General features: G+C 37.7%; 1 protein-coding gene and 1 long non-coding RNA gene across 4 annotated transcripts in view; one reads left to right on the top strand and one right to left on the bottom strand.

Annotated features, from left to right (window-relative positions):
• Positions 1 to 3,608, top strand: part of LOC116573630 — a 51,329-nt gene extending 47,721 nt beyond the window's left edge. For all 3 annotated transcript variants that reach the window (XR_004278898.1, XR_004278899.1, XR_004278897.1), the window contains one exon: positions 3,346 to 3,608. This is a non-coding gene — a long non-coding RNA (uncharacterized LOC116573630). The remainder of the gene's footprint in view (positions 1 to 3,345) is intronic.
• NHLRC2 (NHL repeat containing 2) overlaps positions 1 to 18,989 on the bottom strand; it is a 53,059-nt gene that overhangs the window by 9,939 nt on the left and 24,131 nt on the right. The window contains exons 5-8 of the mRNA XM_032313820.1: positions 16,649 to 16,778; positions 3,603 to 3,702; positions 729 to 960; positions 51 to 173 (exon numbers count right to left, since the gene is read on the bottom strand). Coding sequence (XP_032169711.1) covers positions 51 to 173; positions 729 to 960; positions 3,603 to 3,702; positions 16,649 to 16,778 — 585 coding nt within the window. The remainder of the gene's footprint in view (positions 1 to 50; positions 174 to 728; positions 961 to 3,602; positions 3,703 to 16,648; positions 16,779 to 18,989) is intronic.

The following is an 18,989-nucleotide window of genomic DNA, read 5'->3' as shown; positions in this document are numbered from 1 at the left end:
AAATGCCACAGATGAAAAGCAGGATATTCTAGAATTCTGTTGAGACTCACCTTGTGATTATAAGAGTCCGCCACGTAAAGTAAATTCCTTTTCTTGTCCCAAGTTACTCCAAGTGGGTGCTGAAGCTTGGCATTGACTCCTACTCCATCAACATCACCAAAAGCAAATAAATTCTTTTTGTTTTTTTAAAGAAAAAACATCACGCATTAAAATTTTTATAGTGCTACCACACAGGGTATAAAAAGACTACATATTCTACTTAAAAGGGAAATGGGTCTAATTTCATATATATCGGCCTGGGTATTCAATTTAGACCAAAAAAAATGACAGAGTTTTGAACCTATGTTACCTGCAGCACTTGGTAGTTTTATTCACAGTAATCACACATCTGGTCAGGAACCAGTCAAGTCTACTAATCTGCTCTTTCCACCCTCCTGCCAAGTATCTAATTTACATTTTCCTCTTCCCTCGGTGATCAGTATTTATCCTTCCATACTTCCTGAAGCCTTGACATTTGTGTAATCAAATTAGAGTCAATTGATTTTTCTTAGATGGTTTTGTTACTTGTGTTTCTTTATATTCACAATTCCTTGGGCCTGACTTCCACTTTAATTTATGGACAGGCCAAGAACTAGTTCTCCTGAAATTTATTAACTCTTCACTATTTGAAACACGCAAGTATGCTAAGGGTCTGGGCGTAGCATGCGAAAGTGACCTTCACACATTACCATGGGATCTCTTTCTCCTCCCACGAGGTGCTTCACTGCTCCGTCCTTCAGTGAGACGGTTCTCACCGTGCTGCTCTCACTGTCTGCGACAAACAGGCAGCTCCAGGGATCTTCCGGGGCCAGAGAAAGACCTGAAGGCTGGGCGAAGCCTGCCTTGTGAGGATATGCGTTATTTCGGTTCTCTTCATTTCCGCTTCCAGCAAACCGAAGGCAGGTTCCTTTTTTCAGCTCACTAAAAAAAGCCAAGTTCACAGGTGGAATCAACATCATTATTTTGTGTCCAATTTAGTAATCAAATGAATTTAAGTGATGAAACTGGTGGAGATAAGCATTGTTAAAAAACAGACATGTGGGGTGCCTGGGTGGCTCAGTGGGTTAAAGCCTCTGCCTTCAGCTCAGGTCATGATCCCAGGGTCCTAGGATCGAGCCCCGCGTTGGGCTCTCTGCTCCGCAGGGAGCCTGCTTCCTCCCCTCCCCTCTCTCTCTGCCTGCCTCTCTGCCTACTTGTGATTTCTCTCTGTCAAATAAATAAAATTAAAAACAAACAAACAAACAAAAAAAGACAGACATGTGATCTTAGCCTTAAGTGTGCAAGTCAGCTTTTTCTAAAGTTTTTCTAAATCATTGACATACTTTTTTTTTTGGACATACACAAAATTGAAACTATTCTCAATTGCCAGAAAGGAAATCCCTGACAAGAACGACCATATGGTTGACTGGATAGTGTGTGTGTGTTTCCTACAAATGGCCAGAGACAGATACATCTGGATCCCACCTTAACTTCTTAAAGGACGATTATGCTGTTTTAATCAACTGTAAAATCAATTTTTTATATACAATAGGGAAACTTCTACTTAAAGGACTTCACAATGATTCTTTTTCTAAGAGAATGTTTTACACGTTGTCTTCTGGGTTTATGCTAGAGGAAACAGAAGGAAGACATGGTGGTGTGCTGTGTTGAGGGAGGGGAAGCAGCTGACTCAGGATGCAAAATAATGAGACAGCATGTTCATCATCATCTCCAGGTATGGCCCAGCAAGCCGAAGTCTAGGGATGACCACCAACCACTTATTCACTGATGTGTTCCCCATGCTAAATTAGGTAGAGAACAGGAGATAGAGCAAACAGGCACAGACTGTACAAAAGTCAGCCACTTACTCAACAAACTTATATAAAAATGTAGTCAGGGAAATATATGTGATAGCTAATATGCCAAACAAGTAAGAGGTAATTAATATGAATCTTAATTTCAAAAAGGAGTTTCTTTAATTAAAGAGTGGGGAGAAAAAGTAACTTCTAAAATGTTAGCAGTCTTTACCACTGTAAGATCAGTAATACAGATCAGGCATCCTTAAAACTATGATACACGTCCATGGGATCCGACAAGAGAACTCTACTTATTTGGAAATTTAGCCCACTCTTGACCATATGGGTCGAAAACAGCCATCAATTAGAACAGTGCATTCTGGCCATCTCTGTTACTGTTTATAATTACGCCTCATGTCAGCGTTTCTGGTCACTGTACTGTCTGGCTATCATCTCTGGCCTGGAGATAACCATAGTCCCCTCACTGCTATCTCGGTCTCTAGTTTTGTCCCAGGCCAAGTGCTGCCAGTGTTCTTTCAAAAGCACAGATCTAATCATTTCACTAGCTAGCTCAAAACTTTCCATAAAGGCATGCAGAATAATGTTCACATTTCTTCAAAGGACGCATAAGGCGCTTCATGATCTGGCTTTTACTCACAAAACGAGTGTCACTTCTTGCCTGGGAAACCTCCACTCTCCTAAGTCCTACTCCTCTACCCAGTTTTAATTTAGCAGCTTCTTTCAGGAAGCCTTCCTTGATACCTCATATTTTACTGATATTGGGTTCCTCTTATTTACGTGAGGGCCAATTTTACTTTAAGGGACAGCCGAGTAGGAGGAAATGGTTCTGGAAGCCAGTAAATGCAACCAGAAACAGCACCGGGGAGAGCAGGAAAACGAGGGAAGGAGGAAGGGAGGTGGGGAGAGAAGGGACTTATCAGGGCAGTAAAGTAACTACGTAGGGAGGGTAATGAGGTCACAGAGAAGAATGCGGTCAGTTCTACCTGGAACGTGCGGGAGAAGAGACAAGGCTCTACAGAAGGGGTGTAAGGAACTGTGCAGGTGTGCTACTTTTTCATCTTTATGTCCCCAACAGTGGTGGTGAAACTCCTACATTTACTGTATAAACCAGGCACTAGGCTGAGCTCTTCATACATATTACTCGTTTTCAAAACATGCCTATGAAGTAGATCCAAGAGACCGAAGCACGGAGGTTAAACCGGCTCTCCTAAGCTCCCACAGACAGCGAGTGGCAGAGCCACGATTCAATCTTAGGCAGGACCACAAAACCTGAGCCCCTAAGCACTCTGCCAAGTAGTGTTCAAATGTCCGCGTTCCTGAGCAGGGGTACAGGAGCCGCGTGTTGGGAGATGAGGGGCCACCAAACACTTCTCCGGAGGCTCGACAGCACTGATCTTCCCCGTTCCTGGAAGTCAGCGATGGTGGCCACAAGACATCCCTGGGCTGATGAAATTTAAGTAAAGCTGATGTGTGTCACTTCTGAGCAACTCACCACCCCTCTCTCTGCCAGGATTACCGGCAAAGGTCCAGATGATGGCTGCTGCATCAGCCTGGTCAACAGCTCGGCAGAGGAGTGCTCCCCACCGAACCTACGTGAGCAAGAAGAAACCAACCTTATCTCACGCTCCTGAGAATCCGGGTTGTTTGTTACGGTGCCAGAGCCCAGCGCATCCCAACTAGCACAGAGGTGCTGCGAGAAGAGAGACCCGAGGAGAGGGGATTCTGTGGACTCGTGTAGTTCGCCCAAAGAGAGAGACGGTCACTTACTTTTTCTTCGGTAGTCTGCCACAGTCCAGCAGCAGTGCCCATATCTGATGAGTCCCTGCCATGGCTATCCACAGAATATCATTTCTTTGGACTTCCGAAACTTTATAAAAATAAAAAGGAATTAATATCTCATTAATACAAATACTCTACGTCTTTCAGAAATTTAAAGACAGCAGTAAGTTTATAAATCATCTGAAGAAGAAAAAAGTATTTACAGTTTTAAGTTGCTTTTGAAATTTTTCCATTTTCCTTGTGAAAGATTTCTTTAGATTTATGAACTTACCTGTAAATTCACAGAAATCCAAAGTATTCTTAAATAGCAGGAAGTCCCTCTGCATCTCTGGGCACAATGTTTTTAAATATCTGATTTCTTATTTGATAAAATAGGTTGACATACATTCTCCAAAGAAACTCTGCCGGTCAAACACCTAGCACTAACCACTGAAATCATATGCTTTAATAACAGGTTCTTTGAATAATTTCTCATGAAAAAAACCCTATCTTTTAATAGTGTAAGAAATGGGTATTTCCACTGGGGGTGCCCAGCTGGCTCAGTCAGTAGAACATGCGACTCTTGGTCTCAAGGTCATGAGTTCGAGCCCCACATTGGGCATGGAGCCTACTTAAAAGTAAAATAAAGGGGTGCCTGGGTAGCTCAATTGGTTAAGCATCTGCCTTCGGTTCAGGTCCTGATCCTCAGGTCCTGGGATCCAGTCCCACACTGGGTTCCCTGCTCAGTGGAACTTCTCCTCTGCCTGCTGCTCCCCTTGCTTGTGTGTTTAGTCTGTCTCTGACAAATAAATAAAATCTTTAAAAATATATATATATATATTTAAAATATATTTCCACCACAGGATCGGCTAGACTTTGAAACACATCACAGTTCCTATTTGAAAATCCATTATTTAATTGGCTTTGAGGCTTTTTCCAAAAACTATAGTTGACATGCAAAAAAGCTAAAACTATATTACAATATAGACTATACAATATATTATAATTGTTTACGCAAACTTGTAAGTAATTTTCTACTTTCTTAGACTGTTACAACTTACTACAATGTGACAAGGCTCTATTTTTCAAATTAATGCTACTGTTAAAATATTTAATTTAGGAGTGCCTGGCTGGCTCAGTCAGTGGAGCATGTGACTCTTGATCTTAGTCGTGAGTTGGGGGGTGAGGGGCCTAAAAAATGTATCTATTTTAAACTGTATCCTAAGGTGACTTTTACATGTAGTAGAGATTTTTAAAAATAATTTGGTCAGATATTCCTTTTGCTAAAAGAAAGATATTGGTAAGGCCATTTTATTTGTTATTTTAACTTCAAGTAGTGTGTGTCCAGAAGGAACCTGTTTTCCTTCACTTGTATTACCTTCAAGTGTCTTTCAATTTAACGACAACAAAAATAGTATTGATGGTTCTCAGTAAATTGTGGTGGCTATGTGCCAAGAACTTCATAGAGATTATCACTTACATTTTCTCAAATGCCCCAAGGGAAAGGTAGTGCTATTAGGCCCTTTTTACAGATGAAGGAACTGAGACCTTAGAGAGGTGAGGGAACTTGCCAGCATCCCAGCGCCAGTAAATGAACAGGAATCTGACACCAGGCAGACCAACAGAAAAATGTGAATCACATGCTGCCTCTTTTTCTGTGTTCTTAATTGCTATCCTATGAAATCTTAAGGAAAGTATTTCAATTTAATTTTTCATAGTCAAATATTTTTATGAACAAAAATTATATTAAAAGTGACAAGGGCATCCATTTATTCTGGGGACTCAGTCTCTGCTTAATCACCTTCAGAGTAGATCAAAAGCTTTTCCTAAGTATTTTATTTTGCTCCTGCCATGTGAGGACAAGGTACAAAGGTGACCATCCATAAGCCAGAAGAGAGCTCTCACCAGAAACCAATCATGCTGGCATCCTGACCTTGGACTTCTAGCCTTCAAAACTGTGAGAAAATAAATTTCTGTTGTTTAAGCCACCCCAACTGTGATATTTTGTTATGGCAGCCTGAGGTGACTAAGACATTCCCCCGAGAACAGAAATGGGACAAGGATATCTGCTAATCAACATTTTTATTTAGCATCATTTGAGGCCCCAATTTGTGCAACAAGAAGCAAAAAGTATAAAGATTAGAAATAAAGCTGCAATTATCAGAAGATGACTTGCTTTGAAAGCCTCTACCTTGCCAAAGGAGAGCTGTGTTGGTATATAGCTGAGGGAAAAACCAAACCAGTTCTCCAAACAGACCAGCCTAGTTCAACGAGGGTCTATTATATGAAGGCCAAACTTCATAGTAGTAAAGTGTAAACAGTTTGCTTGGTTTTGCTCTCTGTGTACTTACTTCCTTTAGAAGCCTGACGAATGAGAAAAAGTAGAGAAGCAAAGACTGTGTCAGATCATGAGTTCAGTGTCTTGGGATTTCCCATGACAACTGATGGTGACGATGATGAGGACAGTGGGCAGGAGGGAGGATGGTGACCATCCAGAACATCTCCTATATTTAAGGCACTGAGCTAAGGAACAAGCACCTTATGGGGATTACTTCCTTTAATGACTTTAGTAAGTCTTATTCTTATCATCTCCATTTTACAAAGCAGCTGAAACTGAAAAGGGCTAAATAAATTATTGAAATTCACATAGCTAAACCTGGAATAATAATCTATTAGTGAGTCTGACTCCAGATTATTCGTGTTCTGATCAGAATGCAGGAAATACAGAAGTGAGCCTGGGCTCTTCTGGCCCAGTCCTTGCTTGGCCCTTTGACTTCTCCCTCCCTCCTGCCTCTGCCTCATGGACTTAGCTCAGGCTTGAAGTACACAAAAGCATTTTCTGTGTGATCGGAAGCAGAGATCTGACTAAATGTAATCATGCCTGTCTATTCTAGGATGTGTGCCTAGGTTCACTCCTGTCCTTCCCTCCCAATAGCCTGTGGCATAAGCCTATGGCCGAATCATCTCTTACCAGGATTTTTTCCCAATCCCTTGCCTTTCCATTTTTGGTTTGTTTCAGCTTATCGGCAGCTCTCTGTGACTCACAAGATGAAACTCTATATTATAGCAAATACTTCTGCAGTACTTTCTATGGGGCCAGGCTCTATTCTAAGTGCTTCATGTATATTAGCCCTCATAATTCTTATAATAAGCTTCTGAGCTAGATACTATTAATATCTTTAATTTTGACGAGGAAATTGGGGGCATAAAGAGAATAGGTAACTTGTCCAAAATCACATAACTACTAAGATGTAAAACTAATTAAAACCCAAGTGGTCTGGCTCCAGTCCATGCATTACTGCCTCTGAGGAAGCTTTTACCCAGCCCGATCATTCCCCCGAAGGCTGAGGGATTTGTTCTTGCAGATAAAATGATGAGTTGAAAGAAAGAAAGAAAGAAAGAAAGGAAGGAAGGAAGGAAGAGGTCTGGCATTTATAAGGCTTATCAAACCAACCAGAATCATATTAATAATGTATATTGTTCACCCTGGAGTCTGAAATGTGAAGCACACAGTTGTACTACCACATATGGGTATTAGTTTTGTTCCTTCTAACAAGAATGTGACAATCATAAACATCTCAATTTTAAATTAAGAGTACACTTAGTATTATTGATTTTCAACAGTTACTTAAAAATAAGAGAGACAATGCCAAAAGCTGAGAAAGGTTTAGCAAGTATTTCAAAAGACAAAATCTTTCATTAGTAAGGATTAGTGAAATAATTTTTGAAGGCAGGAATAAAACCAGCAAATGAAATATGAAAATAAAAGCAAATTACCTACCAATGAGCTTTTAAAAATTCAGTGTTATATTAAGCAGCTATGATCAAAAATAGATACCAATCATTAGAACCCTCTAAATAGCAACTGGGAAATTGTCCATTTGTGTAGTTTTTTTTTACACAGTCTCTAAACCTCCTAGGAAGCAAAACCTCAGGCCATTTGGAGAAAGAAGTAAAGCCTAACACCCCCATTGCACAGGAAAACACAAATCGTAGCTGTAGAAGGGTAGGAAAACAAAAACCGAAAAAACAAAAAAAACAACCTTTCTACCTCTCTCTGGAGGAGGGGCAGAGAACTACCTTTGGCCAAAGACCCCATACTGATACCAATACAGGTTTTCCACTGCTAAGGGAGCAGCAGAAAATTCCTCTGAACCACTCAGAGTTTAGCTGCCAGATAGAAAGAACAGGAACAATAAGGAGGCCCAGGCACACAGAGTCTCCCGGAGACTGAGGCTGACCAGAAGAACAGAACACCACCTTAGCACCACTGCAGCCTAGTACAGAATACCAAATAGCAGCTATCTGCCTCGTGAGGAGCTGCGAGAGCGCAGAGAGATGACCACCCTGGGGCTCAGCTGTACAGGATGACTGAACACCGCCAGGTTCTCACACTGAGAAAAATCCTCCAGCACGTAGGCCCCTGTGCTAAGGTAACAGCAGTCCAGTGCCAGAGCGATGTGAAAGCTGTGATAAACTGACAGTAAGCATAGCAATAAAACCCCAAGTTAGCCTAGGTTCTGTTTAATTGACTCAACCTCCCTTATAATGGCATAAATACACTGATCTCATCAGCCTCTACAGTTCTATTCAAAATTACTGGAATATAACAAAATGAGAAGACACACATGAAGGAAAAGAAGAACAAAATAAAACAACCCCAAAACCAAAACCAAAACCCCATTTTCAAGAGAAAAAGCAATCAACAGAAACAGACTCAGAGATGACCTGAAATTTACAACTACACAACATGGACTTTCTATGTTAAAGAATCTAGAGAAAAAAAGTGGTCAACACACCTATACAGATGAATTTAAACAGGTAGATGGAATCTATAAGAAATAGTAAAATGGAAATGCAATACCAAAAAGAATCAGTGATAAAAATTCCTTCAACAAACTCATCAGTTGATTAAACATAGCTGAGGAAACAATGACCCTAAAGATAAATCAATACAAATTATATGAACTGAAACACAAAAGGGAGAAAAAGGGATGAAATAAAAAGAAAACATGGTATGTAAGAGTTGCTTACATACAAGTAACTGAAATCCCAGAAAGAAGAGAAAGAAAGGAGCAGAAGACACATTTGAAGAGCTGAAGGACATAAATAATGAAGGACACAAAACTACAGACTCAAGAATTCTAAGCAGGATAACTCCCGGACATATCAGTCAAACCAAAGAAAATCTTGATGGCAGTCATGGAACTAGGAAAATAATTAGACCTCTTGTTTAAAACTATGTAAGTTTTAAGGCAATAGAACAACATCTCCAAAGTGTATGTGTGAATAATATATACACACACATATATTAAATATATTATTTTATACTAATTGTTAATATATATTAAATATATATTTTATATAATACGTTAAATATATTATATATTATATATATTTAAAAGTCAATACAGACTTGCATATGGAGTAAAAAATACCTTTCAAAAACGAAGGTAAATACTTTTTCAGACATCCCACCTCCAACCACCCTACTTAAAAAAGGAAGGCCAAGAGAAATTAATGTCAGTAGACATGTGCCTCAAGAAAGGTTACAGAAGTTCTCCAGGCTAAAGTGGTATTATTCCAGGACACTCGAGACTCTAAAAAAACAGTCTGGCAATTTCTTATAAAACTACACATACACTTACCATATGACCCAGCAGTTCAATTCCTAAGCATCGACTCAAGAAAATAAATATGTTTATGTCCACATAAAAACCTGTCCACAAATGTTTATAGAGGTTTTAGTCACTGCCATAAACTAGAGATATTAAAAATGTCTATCAACCAGTGAATTAATAAACAAAGTGTATTACAGCCTACTCAAAAAAAAAAAAAAAAGAAAAAACTGCTGATATAAGCAGCAACAGGGATGAATGTCAAAAGCTAAATGTAGGGGCGTCTGGGTGGCTCACTGGGTTAAAGCCTCTGCCTTCGGCTCAGGTCATGATCCCAGGGTCCTGGGATTGAGCCCCACGTCGGGCTCTCTGCTCAGTGGGGAACCTGCTTCCTTTCTCTCTCTCTGCCTGCCTCTATGCCTACTTGTGATCTCTGTTTGTCAGATAAATAAATAAAATCTTAAAAAAAAAAACAAAAATGCTAAATGGAAGCAGACAGACATGAAGACTATAATGAGCAACAAGAAATAGATGATTGTTGCCAGTAGCTGCAGTGAGTGGTAGAAGGGGTGGGAGGGAGACTGAACAAAGGGTCATGAGAACTTTTGGGGGTGATGGAAATATTGTGTATCTTAATTGTAGTAACGGCTAGAAGACTGTATAGGTTTATCAAAATACACAGAACTTATACATAATAAGGGTGAATTTCACTTTCTATAAAGTATACCTCATCAAAAAATTTTATTTAAAAAATCTTATAAATCCAAAGTCAATGTGATATGATAATAAAAGAATCTTCTCTCAAGTTTTAAATATGAAACCATTTTAACAAAATAAAAACACATTAGTCATGCTGTATAAAGTTTATTCCTCAAAAAAATCTCATCTACTTTAGAGGGTGTTTTTTATATTTTTATTAATGGAAATCAAAGAAGCATATTATCTAAGCACGTAACTACCAACACTAGATTTTTAGACTAGCATACTAAACAGCTGGATTTCAAACATTTAAAGTTGTAGAAGAACAGCTAAATTATAAAATGCTGATTAAAGGGCCAGGGAAGGTTAATGGGATTCGGGCACACTGTCCTTTCCATAAATTATTCTAAATCAGGTAACGTCTAAAGTACTTAGAGACTAGCAGGGGTTTTGACCTTTATGATAAAAAAGCTCTTAGAAAAACCGCAAAGATTCTGAAAACCTATAAATTTATTGTAGCTAGTAATTATTTTTAGTGCATTATGAAGCTCTGACCATTATTCACAGTGATAAAAAAATGAACAAAGATGAAACAATCTCTTTTGTAAAAATTATTTTGTGTTTTTTTTATGCTTTTATTACTGTGATGGCATGACTGGGCTAAATATTTAGCCCATTAGTCACCGTTTAAAATACATACATGCACCTTCACAATACATGTATATTTAAATAATCAGAGGTACTAAAGTACCTTTCTCTAAGCTCCTGAAGTATGTTGTTTCTTAAATGGGTCTCTTGATAAGATACACATTCAGTTGTGTATTCATCCACATTATTTTTCATTCTTTACCTAATCTATTGTTTTTAAAGTTCAATTTTTAATTAAATATACATACAGGGGCGCCTGGGTGGCTCAGTGGGTTAAGGCCTCTGCCTTCGGCTCAGGTCATGATCACAGGGTCCAGGGATCGAGCCCCACATTGGGTTCTCTGCTCAGCAGGGAGCCTGCTTTCCCCTCTCTCTCTGCCCGCCTCTCTGCCTACTTGTGATCTCTTTCTGTCAAATAAATAAATAAAACCTTAAAAAAATAAAAAAAATACATAAAAATGGATGCCTTATATATAAAGTTTATTAACTAAAAATCTATGCACACAACCAAGCTGAAGAAGAATATTATTTGAAAGTCCTTCCATGATCATATCCCCTCTTTTTCCCACAAGGAACCACTAGTCTAAAAATTTCTGTTTTTCATATTTTTATTTTCTATTTTAATTTTACTATGTCTGGATGGATCTCTCAATGTACAGTTGACCACTGGAAACAGATCTGAACTACATGGGTCCACTTACGCACAGATTTTTTTCAATCAATACAGTATAGTACTGTAATTGTATTTTCTCTTATGATTTTTTTTTTAAGATTTTATTTATTTATTTGACAGATAGAGATCACAAGTAGGCAGAGAGGCAGGCAGAGAGAGGAGGAAGCAGGCTCCCTGCCGAGCAGAGAGCCTGATGCGGGGCTCGATCCCAGGACCCTGAGATCATGACCTGAGCCGAAGGCAGAGGCTTTAACCCACCGAGCCACCCAGGTGTCCCTCTCTTATGATTTTCTTAACATTTTCTTTTGTCTAGGTTCCTTTTTTGTAAGAATACAGTATATAGGGACGCCTGAGTGACTCAGTCGGTGAAGTGTCTGCCTTTGGCTCAGGTCATGATCCCAGGATGCTGGGATCTAGTCCTATATTAGGTTACCTGCTCAGTAGGGAGCCTGCTTCTCCCTCTCCCTCTGCTGCCTTCCCTGCTTGCATGCTCTAACAAACAAATGAACAAAATCTTAAAAGAAAAAAAAATACGGCATAAAATACATACAATATACAAACTATGCATCAATCAACTGTTTATGCTGTCAGTAAGGCTATTAATAGTTAAGTAATAGTTAAGTATAATTGTTGAGTTTTGGGAGAGTCCAAGTTACATGCAGATTTTTCCCTGCGGGGAGGTCAGTGTCCCTAATGCCTGCATATTCAAAGGTCAACTGTATAGTCTTGCTTCGTAGTCAACTTTCTGTAAGAGAAATCATATTTAGGTCTCTTCTGTACCTTGATGTCTTACTCAGACGCTTGAGTCTTGTCTGCAAATGCTAGCTGGAGCTGGGAGCCATTGTCTGCACAGCAAGACATCCTCATGGAGGAAGATACCACAACCCTGAATCTAGTTTCCATGTTTTCCTCCTGATAATTCCATCCTCTCTCAAACTCACAACTATACCAGAATTTCACACACATTCTCTTAAAGTGTTAAAAAACCCAAGTGTTTAGAAGAACAATTTTTCTAAGCTAGTCCCCTTCAAGTTGCGTTTAATTCCACATCTGTTTAAACTAGTTGTACGATTACATAATTTATTTATATAGCAACCAATTCACTAAGAATGCAAATGGAAAGCTCTTTTTATGAAAACAAAATTGAATACTATGGAAAGACTTAATAAAAGCAAGTAGCCAAGTCAAATTGTTAAACTAAGTGTGGAAAGACAATTGAAATAGTAAGTTAAAAACACCGCAGCCCTCAGACTTCCTTCCAAGTGTTTCAAAATTCTCATCACACTTTAAGGAAACCCAAACAGTTGATACGGAGTGGTACAAGACTGTCAGAGGCTACATGACAGCTTTGGTCCTACATTGAAAGACTGCCTTAAAAATGTACATTTGTGGGGCGCCTGGGTGGCTCAGTGGGTTAAAGCCTCTGCCTTTGGCTCAGGTCATGATCTCAGGGTCCTGGGATCGAGCCCCACATCAGACTCTGCTTGGCAGGGAGCCTGCTTCCTCCTCTCTCTCTGCCTGCCACTCTGCCTACTTACGATCTCTGTCAAATAAATAAATAAAATATTTTTTAAAAATGTTCATTTGTAATTCTTAGAAGAAAGTATTTTTACTTATATGATTCTCAGATTTAAAAATTTTTTTTCCCAATATGGACCAATTATAGTCAATCACATCAGTAATGGATTCTACTTCATTTACTTCTTTTATTTCCACAGAGGATTCAGGTAGTGTACAAAGAAATACCAATAAATTTAAAATAAAAAATTGAAGCAGACAGTAAATAGGGTAGAAAAGAGATGTAGCTGTACTGATAGCAAAAAATGAATGCCGGGGTTCCTGGATGGCTCAGTGGGTTAAGCCTCTGCCTTCACTCAGGTCATGATCTCAGCTTCCTGGGATCGAGCCCTGCATCAGGCTCTCTGCTCAGCGGAGAGCCTGCTTCTCCCCGCCACCCCGCTACCTGCCTCTCTGCCTACTTGTAATCTCCGTCAAATAAACAAATAAAATCTTAAAAACAAAAAAAGAATGCCATGTTTCCATTATACTTTACTAAAGATAACTTTTCTCTCTGTTTTCTAACAATCAGTACAACAAAGCAAATAAAATCAGTTATGATATTCAAGTTATCAAGAGCTTAAATCAAACTTAATACTTAGGAAAAAAGTATTATCTATAATATAGAGATCAGAAAAAAATTTCTCTAGTAGAGAAATTTATTTATAAGGTAATGATTGAACTACCAACAAATCCCTATAGTAAAAATTATAACGTGTCCCAAAGGACTCTATTTTGATGAAATACGTACTATCAGATACATATACACACATACAGATATAGATGTGTTGATACATTTTTTAATGAATGATACGATGCCAAAATACTATTTAGTAAAAACTGTAAGAACAAATACCACTTTCCCCATACTCTGACAATATACATTAATCCAGGACTAGATTTTAGAGTATTTGAGAGCAGTGGCTCTGAAAATGCTTTCAGGTAATGTACAACTTTGAAATTCCGATGAAAAACTGACCAATTCCCCCAAATCTTTCTTTTTAAGACTTTATTTATTTATTTGACACTGAGAGAAGGAACACAAGCAGGTGGAGTGGGAGAGGGAGAAGCAGGCTTGCCACGGAGCAGGGAACCTGATGAGGGGCTCGATCCCAGGACCCTGGGATCATGACCTGAATCGAAGGCAGACGCTTCACTGACTGAGCCACCCAGGTGCACTCTGCCCCCCTGCAAATCTTATACAGAATTTCTGAGAAGTTTAAGTACCTCAAAAAAGCCTAACCAGGAGTGCCTGGGGTATACGACTGAAGGTTAAAAACTCTTCTACTAGGAGCAGTCATTGTGATTACAGGTCCTTCAAGTAGTGCTTGAAAACCATTTTCTCTTAATATTTTGAAAGGTGTTAAGCTTGAGTGCATTCAAGATTAAGTACCTGGAGTGAAGCTATTCTAAATCATAAGCGAAATGTAGAGCCATATGCTCTTAATGATCTGTTAAGCTAAGGCAGGACTCACTTCCCTTATCGAGAAGTTGAGCTTAATAAAGACGGCAGTCTCAGCCCGTTACTCCAGTTGGAAGCTGGGAGGGTACTTGTCTCTACTGCCAAGATTTCCCTTAGAAAACAATTTGGGTGCCTTCTCAATAGGAAATAAACAACCAGAGATTCCATGCTATGAAGTATGAAAATCTTTTAGCCTAGAAAAAATCCTTAAAGAAATCCAACTAAATAAAGTATCCAGTAAAGTATATCCTGTTTTTAAGCAATGCAAATTGATTTATGTGGCAGACGGAATTAACTAGTTTTAATTCTTCATTCCTCGGTTGTAGTACTGTACGTCCATACCCTTACCATGTCCTCACTGCAGGCAAAGTGCATATCCCTGCTCCATGACTTTGGGCTTACTCGTGTGATATGCTCAGTAACAGTAAATAAGCAGATACGACATGAGCAAAGGCTTAAAATGTGTTTCACTGGGTTTACTCTCCTGTGCTCCTGCCTTTTGGCAAAAGAATATGCTTCAGACAGCGGCTGGTTCAAGGAGGTTGAGAAACAAACGGGGCAGATCTAGACCCAAGAAACAGCCTGGAACTTAGTCCAGGCTTAGACTTCATCAGCTGACCCCCAATCCTGTGTGTGTGTGTGTGTGTGTGTGTCTGTGTGTCTGTGTGTGTGTGTATGAGTAGAGATAAAGCTTGAGGTTCGTATGAGTTTGGGGATGATTTCTTATGAAGTGTTATTGTAGCAATTACTAACAAATACAGTAAATACAAGTTTTAAGTTGCAAAACATAAATATCTTTAACTGAAATGTTATACGCACTATTAGCTTCAAATCCCTCGGGGCTTACATGCTAACCAGAGAAAAATTTTCTTTTTCCCATGAGGGAGGGTGACAGCATATACCGAAGTAACCATTCTCATCCACTTTGACTATTTTACTGACAGACAGGTTTCAAACAATTTTTCTGTCTATAAGGTTTATGTTCAAATAGCTCAGTGAATCAAAGGCAAGGAGGCAGGGATGATTGATAAGTCCTGGTGGGGATAAGAATTTTTAACCCTCAAATATTTAGAATTGAGGGAGCATGGGGACAAAAAGAAGACTGAACTATAGCTGCTTTTACTGCTGTTTTAAAATTCCCTGCAAACATCCCCTTATTGATTGTGCCTTGGGACACTGCTCCCCTCCATTTCCAACCCCTTCTCCCTGTGAGCCACTAAAACAAAATTCCAAAAATAAAAGTCGCAAAGTAACTTATGCAAATACCCAAGTTGTTATCATAAGTGCAGTAGTACCAGAAGTTCATTCAATTATTTTATGAATATTAAAAGCTTTATAAAGTTAATCACAATGGAAAAAATTAAGGTCTTTGAATTATAACCGGATTAACATCACAATAGGAAATTATCTCAAATGTAAAGCCACTAAACTATCTTATTCACTCTATAAATATAATTCAGATCATACAAACCATTTAGTCCCAAATTCTATTTTCAATGTATTCTACTAACTTTCTTTATTCATTACTCTGGTTTTACATAATAGGTTACTATCTCAGAATCACTGAGGGCCAATGAAAAATAATAGTACTAATGTTCCAAGATTATTTTTAGTCAATTAATACAGGTAATAAAGTTACAAAGATAATGTAAATTTCATCCACTATCGATATCTATATAATTTAGTAAAGTTTTCTTTAACTACCCAAATGGGGCTATTAATATTTCAATGCAAATTTTAATAATCTAAAAAAAAAAAAAAAAACCAGCTATCATTTCTTGATTTCATACTAGAGTAAATAAAAAGGACATTCTTAACTAGCACAGTTCATGAATAATCACTTTAGGTTCTGAAACTACAATCTTTCCAATGTAAAACTATTCAGAACTGTATTAATTGGAAACTGCAGCTAAGACAAAATTTTTTAACATTAGAGTAATATATAGTCTATCTTGTGTATAAAATATAATATACAATGTTATATGTAACAATGTATACTGTAAGTTATATTTATTACTGCTAGCTTTATTTTTACACAATAAATCCCACCATAGGCAATGAAAGTATAAAACAAGTAGCAATTAGAATTAATCCAAATGAGGGCGCCTGGGTGGCTCAGTGGGTTAAGCCGCTGCCTTCGGCTCAGGTCATGATCTCGGGGTCCTGGGATCGAGTCCCCCATCGGGCTCTCTGCTCAGCAGGGAGCCTGCTTCCCTCTCTCACTCTCTGCCTGCCTCTCTGCCTACTTGTGATCTCTGTCTGTCAAATAAATAAATAAAATCTTTAGAATTAAAAAAAAAAAAAAAGAATTAATCCAAATGAATGTCCCCAGAATATTTAAAAAATTTTAACATTTGTTGCAAAGTTTACTTATATTTAGTATTAAAAGTTTACATACCTGAAGTTCCAAAAACTACATCCCAAGGGGAACTAATGGGTTGTTCTTCTCCTTGAGCTCCGCCTTCTTTATCTGTACCTTGAATTCCAATGCCAGCTACAGTGCTCACCATCTCAGCTTCTAGATCAATCTATAAAAATTAACATGTTTTATGCAATGTATGTTACTTTTTTTTTTCCCTTTGGTACATGAAGATTTCCAATAGAACATACAGAAAGTTTTTGCAACACAAATACTCCTAAAAAATAAAAAGCTAAAAGAGGACTAATCAAGAATAGGGGGAGCTTGTTATTCAAATGCACAAAACACAGTCCTTTTCATTTCCCCAGCCACCCACTCCCTGCTTTCCTCATCACTGGACTCTACAAGGATTGGTGCTGATGTCATCTTAACTACAAAAGATGTTGAAGAAAGTGAAATTTGAAATTTCAAAGCAAAATCTAGAAAGGTGCATGTTTCTTAAAAGTAAACATATGTATTTCAATTATGCTTGACTAGTAACTGACAATTATAGATCTTAATATGTGCTAGGCACTGATCCAAGAATCATCCATCCATCCACCCTCACAATAACCTATGACTGTGATTTTGATTAATATTGAGGAAACTGATGCACAGATCATAAAGGTAAGACAATAATATCCCAGACATAATCTGGGATTTAAACCCAGTTAGTTCTAGCTCTATTAGATTACACTGCCTCCACTTTATAAACTGGAAAAATGAAGTCTACTGAAAAAAGGCACTTTGGTTTAATCTCCTAAAATCCTTCCACCCACATTTACCATGAAAATTATCAAACACAAAAGTTGAAAGAATTTTGCAGCAAAGATCTATATACCTGCAACCTCCTATCAACATTTCATTTACTTGCTTTTCACGTATCTTACTGAGCTATCCATTTACACTTTTAGATGCATTTCAAAGTACACCATAAACATCAGTACACTGGCCCTAAATATCTCAACAGGCTTATAATTAACAAGAATTCTGTATTTTTTCAGTTCCCTTTTTTTTGGAGCCGAGACTTACAATGAAATGCACATATCTTAAGTGTACCATTCAATGTACAGTCCGTATTTTTATATATTTAAAAAAAGAAATAATAATTCCATCTCACTTTATTCTGCAGACATTAAACTAAGTCATATAATTTAAAAATAAGGTCATGTAGTCTAAATTTTTGTGATTATGCTACTTAAAATGTAGTTGAAATGCAGTGAATACTCTAAAACCCATTACATTCTAAAGCAAGAAAAAACTACAGAACTATAAAAAGTACACTCTGAATATTGTGGGCTAACTATCTATTTTAACATCTTGTTAGATATCTAAGACACCATTCTGAATTATAGAAGCATACATACAACCCTGAAAAGACAATGATAAAGAAACAGTGACCTTTAAGGATTGGTAACAACAGAAAGGCACTTTTTCCCAAAGCAGGAAATGGTGACATACCATAAAATCATTAATCCTACAAAAAGGTCTGCCTAAAAAAGACTCCTCCGTCAAATAAATTTAGAAATACTGCACATATATCCCCCAACTAATGTATTCACAATATATTAACATATTAAAGTCTCTAAGAACAAAGTCTCTAAGACTTATAAAGAATAAATCTGCCTTAATTAACAAATCCACAAAATCCTTGCCTCAGATGTTTTCAAATTAAGAGGAATACACACTTCAGAAACTATTTCACTAAATAGGTTATTTACTCAAAAATTCATTCAACAGATATCTATTGAACACCTATAATGGGCCAGCCTCTGTCCTAGGTGCTTAAGATTTCAGCAGTAAAAATAAATTTTGTGACCTCATGGAAATTTACCTTAAAGTGGTATACAAGCTCTATACATGTTTTTTCCTATTATATTACATGATAATATTGCCAAATGGCACAAATATCAATACAGAGAAAAAAATGAGAAAAGCAAGGAAGTACCTGAAACCATGTGCTTCGGCAGGATGGGTTAGATGAACTTAATTATTTTCTAAATAGACAGCAACGTAAAGGCCAATGCATTAGAGCCAAAATATTTATTAATATGAGATGTTTAAAATAACTAAGTACTTCTACGGTGGGATACTATGCAGTCTTATCATTCACGTGACTAGTATGGAAAACAAATTTGAAAGAACTGCAGAAGATTATTATGTACAGTATGATGTCATTTGTTTAAAAAAGGATTCTCTAGAGACAGCCTTTTAAATAAAAATTTATTTGTACAGGAGTAGAAAATTACTGAAAAGACAAATATTTTAACAATGATTAGTTATCTCTAGCGACCCAGAATAGATGGTACAAGCCTTTTTTACCTTTATGTATTAATTCATG

This window comes from Mustela erminea, chromosome 14 (genome assembly GCF_009829155.1).
Source record: "Mustela erminea isolate mMusErm1 chromosome 14, mMusErm1.Pri, whole genome shotgun sequence".
In the NCBI taxonomy this organism is placed as follows: domain Eukaryota; kingdom Metazoa; phylum Chordata; class Mammalia; order Carnivora; family Mustelidae; genus Mustela; species Mustela erminea.
This window is presented reverse-complemented; position numbering and strand designations above follow the sequence as displayed.